The sequence below is a fragment of the Petaurus breviceps genome, unplaced genomic scaffold, assembly GCF_028583685.1.
Source record: "Petaurus breviceps papuanus isolate PSGF00001 unplaced genomic scaffold, PetGlider_PUasm1.0 176, whole genome shotgun sequence".
Lineage (NCBI taxonomy): Eukaryota > Metazoa > Chordata > Mammalia > Diprotodontia > Petauridae > Petaurus > Petaurus breviceps.
The window spans coordinates 31481579-31489449 of record NW_027185771.1 but is presented as its reverse complement, the minus strand read 5'-3'; the positions used below and the strand labels follow the sequence as shown (position 1 = coordinate 31489449).

The window sequence follows — 7871 nt, the reverse complement described above, 5'->3', positions numbered from 1 at the left end:
ATAGATAGATAGATAGATAGATAGATAGATAGATAGATAGATAGATATAGATATAGATATAGATATATGGACAGACTTCACAACAATGTTCAAACGTAATCATTTTTATATGAGTTCCCTATACATTCCCTAATTGTTCCAGTTAGTTTTCTCAATAGCTAAGCGGTTGTTTCCACTTTTTAAAATAAGTAACTCAGAAATGTGATTGCTTTTTAATTATTTTTGTGATGTTTTGATAATGGCAAATTGAAACTTCTTCCTATTATTATATATTTTTCTATTTATATTTATAGTGTTATTAACCTTCCTTTTATGAAGTTGATTACTGAAATTGTTTGGTGCTAATAGCCTAAAGGTTGCTATATAGTGATTATTTAAAGTTATTTTTAGTATTATGTAATAATGCCCTGGTCTGTCTGTCTTTTTTTTTTAAGCAATTGGGGTTAAGTAGCTTGCTCAAGGTTACACGGCCAGTTATTTTGTGTGAGTGCCAAGTATCTGAGGCTGGAACCGATCCCGGTTCTCCCGACGCCGGGGCCGGTGCTCTTACTCACTGCACCACCTGGCCACCCCTGGTCTGTCTTTCTTGAGGTTTTCTGGTTTGAATTATTTGTTTTATCTGTTATCATTATTACTATTCCTGCTTTAAAAAAAATACATTTACATGAAATATTTTAAACCTATCACAATTTTAAATAATATGTGTGTATGTATATACATTAAATGGATTTCCTCTAGGCAGAATAGGGGTTATTTAATCTGTTCCTAAAATCTACTCTTTTTAGAAAACTCATACAATTTACATTTAGTGCATTAAGTAAGCATTACATTTTCTATGTTCTCTGGATTTTCTTTCCCTCATTCATATTGAGTTCTGTCCCCTTAGGTCAAGTTGTTCTTCATCTTTTTCTCAAGGTCTCCTAAATTTCTTCTCCTCAGATTTAATCTCTGGTCTTCTTTATAAGTCTAAAGTCCTCCAAATTACCTGCACAATTTTCTTTGCTTTATCCATCTCAGGTACTCCTTTCTTCTGCTGTTCCCAATGCTACAGCTTTCTATCACAAAAGTTGAAAGGAGAAAAATAATGAGAAATGGTGATTTATTAGAAAAAAATGCTGGATTAAGGATATGAAAACCTAGGATCTCTTTGTGATTCAGCCACTTATTAACTACATGTCCATGAACAAGTCCTTTATTACATTTTGGATCTTATTTTTCTTATTAGTAAAAGTTCTTACTGCACAGGTCTGTTGTGAGATTAAAATGAAATACTAAATATGGAAGTCCTGTATAAACTAAGAATTCTGCAAATGCAAGGAGTAGTCATTATTATTTGTTTTTTTTCTTTACCCTTTCCATTTTGAAGATAGAATTTAAAAGATAGAATATAGAACTTACCATACAGCCGTACTTTTTCTCAATACAAAGGGACAAAAGATTTTTACAATTTTTATTTTTTTCAGGTTGGGACACTGGAACTGAAAGCAAAGGATCAGTTTCTAATCAAGCCATTCCTATCGAAGAATCATTTTTGGAAAGACTTAAAATGGTTGTTCTTATGGATTCCCAAGGACAAGATTGGAAATGTAATGTCAAGATAGAAAAACAGCAGCATAATTGGGAGAGACATTCTGACAAAGTAACAGTCCCCAACAGAAAAACTTCTGATGTATTAAAAGACCATGGATATAATAAATCTGAGAGAAGTTATAACCTGGGGTCAATCTCTGTTTCACAGAGAGCAGATTCTATGGAAAGGAGACTCCATAAATATGATACACATGATATAGTCTGCAATGAGTTTTCAGATGTGCTTAAATGTAATACAATTTCCTCAGGGAAGAAACCTTGTAAGAGTAATGCATGTGAGAAAACTTCTAATCATTGCTCAAATTTAATGCAGTATCATGGTTTACATAATGAGGAAAAAGTTTACAAATATAATGAATCTGGGAAGGCCTGTAGTGAAAGCCTACACATTATTCAACATCAGGGAATTCATGCTGAAGAGAAACGCTATAAATGTAATGAATGTGGCAAAGCCTTCACTCGGAGCACATTCCTTACTCAACATCAAAGTACTCATACTGGGGAGAGACACTATAAGTGTGATGAATGCAGCAAAGCCTTCGGTCAGAGAACACACCTTGTTCAGCATCAGAGGATCCACACAGGAGAGAGACCCTATGAATGTAAGGATTGTAGAAAAGCCTTTAGCCAGAGATCCCACCTCATTCAGCATCAGAGAAACCACACTGGAGAAAAACCATATGATTGTAATGAATGTGGGAAAGCCTTTAGAGACAGCTCATCTCTTATTCAACATCAGATCATCCATACTGGAGAAAAAACATATGAATGCCTTGAATGTGGAAAAGCTTTCAGTCATAGCTCAATCCTTACTCAGCATCAGAGAATTCATACTGGAGAAAGACCCTATGAGTGTAAAACATGTGGGAAATGCTTTAGTCACAGTTCATCCCTTAGTCACCATCAGAGGACCCACACTGGAGAGAAACCTTTTGAATGCAATGAATGTGAAAAAGCCTTCAATAACAGTTCATCTTTTATTAAACATCAGAGAATTCATACTGGAGAGAAACGCTATAAATGTAGTGAATGTGGAAAAGCCTTCAGCCAGAGCACACATGTTATTCAACATCAAAGAATCCATACTGGAGAGAAACCCTATGAATGTAATCAATGTGGAAAAACTTTCAGTGAAAACTCATCTCTTACTCGACATCAGGTAATCTATTCTGGAGAAAAACCACATGAATGCAACGAATGTGGAAAAACTTTCCAGCATAGCTCATCTCTTAGTCAACATCAGAGAATCCATACTGGAGAGAAACCCTATGAGTGTAGTACATGTCAGAAAACATTCAGTTGCAGATCATCACTTTGTAAACATAAGAGACTTCATATTGGGGAGAAGTTATATAAATGAAATACATGTGATAAACTGTCAACAAGAGCTTAAGCACCTGAGGATTCATACTGAAATGGAAGTTTACAAATGTTGGTCACTATATTTACTGATAAAATATGTATTTTTAAAAGTTACTTCATTACTTTAATGATATGTATTTTCATCAGTATATGTCAATAACCAGTACAGATCATGACTCCTTTACATGTCAGTAAACACTATGACTGTAGGCTTTATTGTGTTTTATGGTTTGACAGGGCAAGTCTCCCCTCTACCAATCAGCCTTTTTCCATAAAAATATCTCTTCATATTTTTGTCAGTTTATTTTTTCATATTCACTTGTTCTTTTATCTAATTCTATAAACGAACTCTGTGGCACTTTAGTTAGTATTATAACAGATCTAATAGTAAATCTAAATCATTTAACTGAATATTGACCCTTCTACTGTATTTATTCATCAGATCCCTGTAGAGAGGTGTTCCTTCTATATTTATTTATTTTAGTTCGGCCATAATAGTTTGTAATTTTTAAAAATTAATTGTGTGTTAGTGAGTTACCACCCAAATATTTTATTTTTTGTCATTAATGTAATTGCTTCTTTTAAAAATTGGTCTATTATTTTTTATTACTAGTATAAAAGAAAATAGTTGTTTATGGCAGGTTTAGCTTCTATGTTAATTCTTTACTGATCTCATCTCAATTTTTGTTTGAGAATTTGAATTGTGTATACAGAAAGGTGTTTTTAACTTTTTCATTACCAACATTCATGTCTCTAATTTCTTATTCTTACTGTATTTTTAAGCACTTCCAAAACCATGTCAAATAGAAGTGGTAAAAGAGGAAGCTCTTGTTCACCTTTTTTTTTTCAGTGAGAAAGCTTATATTTATCTGTTACTTACTTTTAGTTTTTAGTAGATGTTATAATCATGTAAACAAAAAATCCCTTTTGTTCCTATTCTGTGTGTTACATATGGGTGCTGTATTTTAACAGAAGACTTTTTTTTTGTATTAGATTGTAGCCATGGGGCCTTTTGTGCAAAGTAATATTTAAGCATGAATACTTGAGAATAAGAACTGAGATTCTGTAGACAGAAATGAAGGAAAAGTACTCTTGGAGTGATAATGGAAGTGAATGGTGACTTTCACTTGTAACAAAGAGAGATTGGGACAGAAGCCATTTCCCACTCGTTAAGCCCAGTGAAAAGTAATAATGCCCCTTATATAGACTAGTGCAGTAGATAGGCTTGACATTCCTCCTGCCCCCACACCAAAAGACTGCAGTATCTACATGATAGGATTATAGTCAGGAACAATTGAGATTTTTTAAAGCACTTTGAAAATTATAAAATGTTCTATGAACAAGCTATTATTTAAAATGTCAAATTTTGAATAAAATTCTTGTGAAAACTTTTTTTAAAAAAATTCATATTAGTTGTAGCATTTTAACAAAATCATTTAAGGCTTCTACTTAGGTCTTATTTCATTAAACATTTATTAAGCACCAACTACATACACACATAAATATGCATATGTGTGTACATACATGCACACACATGTGTGTTTACATACACACTAAGCTCTAGTTAAGTTCTAGTTGGGTTCTATGGCCGCAGAAATTTTGAGAACCACTGATGAAGGTCATTTCAGATCTCACTAATGTGACTCTCCATATAGTTGCTGGACCTAAACTTGTCATTCACACTGAGATTGAAGAAAAAGCCCTGCAGTGGCTGGAGTAATCTATCCTTTTAACTGGCTTCATGGCTACATTTCGCTACTTTGTTGTTCCTCTAGTTCATATTGTATAAAAATCTGGAAGATATTAAGGGGATGTAACTATCTAGTCCCCAGTAAACTGCTCCTTCCCCAACAGTATTGCCTGCAAGGGCAGAGTTCCTAGGAGTAATAAGTCCTCTCCTGGATCCAACCCTTCTCTCCTTTGGTAGTTACACAGTCAGCAATGGTTCCCTGTTACCCCCTCTCCCAGATCTTTTAGGACATAGTGAGTAACTGTAGGTCATTGTCTTGATTTCTAGAGTCTCTTCTGCCTATCCTTCTTTCCCCCTCTACCCTCACCTCTACTTAGTACCTTTTTCTCCTAGTGTTTGTGGGCTGTGTTGGAGAAGTCTAATTTGTGGATAATGTAAGGAAAATTGTCTGCTTTATTCTCTGAAACTCTTAAGCTTTTTCACAGCTTAGAAAATGAGACAAAATTTGTATTGATAGGTTGCAGTTCCAAAGATGTCCAGATACCTTGACAATGATCCTGTGATTCTCAGAGTCCAGTTCTATAAGCAAGAATTGGTGCTTACTATTGTACCCACTAAAAATTTATATTCTTTAATATCAATTGGGTCCTCAACACAGCAAGGCAATCCTTCTATTCCTCCCTAATTAATTATTTATTTCACTTCTCCACATTGGAAGGTCCAAACCTAGTCTTTCATGCCTCCCACACAGTCCCTTCCACCCACTCTCTCAGTTGAGGTCCTCATGTCATACTGTACAGAAAAAAAAATAGAAAAATAGAGACCACTCATTGGGAGCTTCCTCTTCTCCTCTGCTATATTTCAAAATCCTTTGGCAATAGTAACCCCCTCCACCCCATTCTCTAGTCCCAGGTGAAGAAACATCACCAAGGCTAACCCTATTGCTTGTCCTCTAGATGCTGTCCCCTCCCATCTTTACCAGAAGATTGCATCTAAAATTATTCATCTCTCTTAATTTTTCATTTTTCCCTATTTACTTTCTGTTGCCTACTAAGACACTTGAGTCTTCCCATCTTGAAAATAATTTTTAAAAATCCTCACAAGATCTTAGGATTTCCTCCAGCTATCATCCTGTATTTTTCCTCCCTTTCACAGTAAAACTTGAAAAAGCTATTTACATTCAATGCTCTACTTTCCCAGCTCCTTGTACTTTGGTTTTTTATCTCATCATTCAACTGAAATTTCTCCAAAGTTATCAATGATATCTTAATTTCCAAAATCTGATTTTACATTTCTTATTCTTGACCCCTCTATAGCACTGGACACTTGACAATCCTTTGCTCCTAGATACTCTTGCCTTTCTAGGCTTTCATGACACTGTTCTCTCAAGGTACACCTCCTAGGTGAGCATTTCTGTCTCTACTAGTTCATCACATTAGAAGTAGCTGGTGATGTAGTTGGATAGAGCACTGGGCCTGCAGTTGGGAAGACCTGAATTCAAATCCATTCTCAAATACTGTCTGTGTGACCTTCTTGGTTGCAAAATGGGATTAATAATAGGATTGTTATGAGGATCAAATGAGATATTTGTAAAGCACTTAAGAGTGTCTGTCACAAATTAGGCACTATATAAATGTCTATTCCCTCTCTTTTCATCCATTTCCTGCCACTTAATAATGGGTGTTGCCCAAGGAGTGGTCCTGGACCCTTTTCTCTCTCTATTCTCTCAGTGATCTCATAGTTTTCATTGGTTTAACAGTCATCTTTACACAGATGACTCCCAAATTTATATCCCCAGTCCTAGTCTCCTGAACTTTAGTCACAAATTTCCAACTGCCTACTGGACATTTCAGACTGGATGTCCTATGTTAATCAACCATTAAATATGCCAGGTATTAATAGTACTAAGTGATGTAGATAGAAAAAGAGACAAAAGAGAGTCCCTTACCTCAAGGAACTCATAAACTATAAATATATGGAAAACAACTTATTCTTTCAAAATGTGTTCTTCTGACTTGCCCCTGTCTGTTGATGACCTTATCATTTTTTCAGTTACAACTTTAGCTCCATCCTTGACTCTACTCTCCCTCAACCCATAAATATAATTGGTTACCAAATCCATCAGCTAGTTGCATAATGGATAGAGCATTCTAGATTTGATGTCAGAAAGACTTGTGTTCAAGTGTGTGACCTCACACACTTACCAGCTGTGTTACCACCGTGTTGCTAACTCAGCCTCTTCTCCCCTCTGATTGAAGGCTGGAGAGTGGAGTGCCACTCCTTCCAAAGCCTTCCTTTATAGAAAGCGGAAATCTGACTTCCAGCTTACTCCACTTTTGCATCTACTTCTCTGCCTCTTTTCAACTCCATGGGACAAGATGCTCCCTGGAATCATAATTCCCTCCACCTCCTGCTTTCCTCTCTCCTTTTGTGTGTTGCCTCCCCCTATTAAATTGTAAGCTCCTTGAAGGCAGGGACTATTTTTTAAATTAATTATATTCCCAGTGCTTAGACTAAGTGGGCTTTGTAAAAAATGCTTATTTCCTTCCCTTTCTACATCCCTGTACCTCAACATCTCTTACATTCACATCCTTCTCTGTACTTATGCAGCCAGTCAGTCAACTAGCATTTCTTTAATACTTACTATGTGCCAAGCACTGTGATAAATCCTGGGGGATTCAAAGGAAAACCTCAGAACAGCTCTGTCCTTAAGGAGCCTGTATTTGATATACAAAATGAGTTAAGGTGATCTGAGAGGGGAAGGCATTAGCAGCTGGGAGGAGGAGGAGAGGCAGGAAAGACCTGCTGCCAAAAGTGGGATTTGAGCTGAGTCTTGATAGAAGCAAGGAAACTGAGAGGTGGAGGTGAGGGGGCAGATCATTTCTGGTATGGGGGACAGCCAGTACAAAGGCATAGAAATGGGCAATGGAGACAGGAAATGAAGTGTTATGTTGAGGAACTTTCAATTAGGCTAGGAAGAGAGTAAGAAAGCGGGAAATGTAGGAAGGGGCCAATTTGTAAAGAGCTTTAAATGACAAAAGGACTTTATAGCTGATCTTGGAGTTCAGGCCCTCTTAACTTTTTTTTTGTTTTTTGCTTTTTGGAGGGCAGTTGGGGGTAAGTGACTTGCCCAAGGTCACATGGCTAGTTTTTATGTTAAGTGTCTGAGGCCAGATTTAAACTTGGGTCCTCCTGACTCCAGGGCTGGTGCTCTATTCACTGTGGCACC

The 7871-nt window shown here is 36.3% G+C and overlaps 1 protein-coding gene across 1 annotated transcript in view; it reads left to right on the top strand.

The window, feature by feature from the left end:
- Positions 1 to 4765, top strand: part of LOC138159478 (zinc finger protein 502-like) — a 15087-nt gene extending 10322 nt beyond the window's left edge. Inside the window, exon 5 of the mRNA XM_069085843.1 lies at positions 1464 to 4765. Coding sequence (XP_068941944.1) covers positions 1547 to 2950 — 1404 coding nt within the window. The 5' untranslated portion in view covers positions 1464 to 1546 and the 3' untranslated portion in view covers positions 2951 to 4765. The remainder of the gene's footprint in view (positions 1 to 1463) is intronic.
- Positions 4766 to 7871: the final 3106 nt, after the last annotated feature.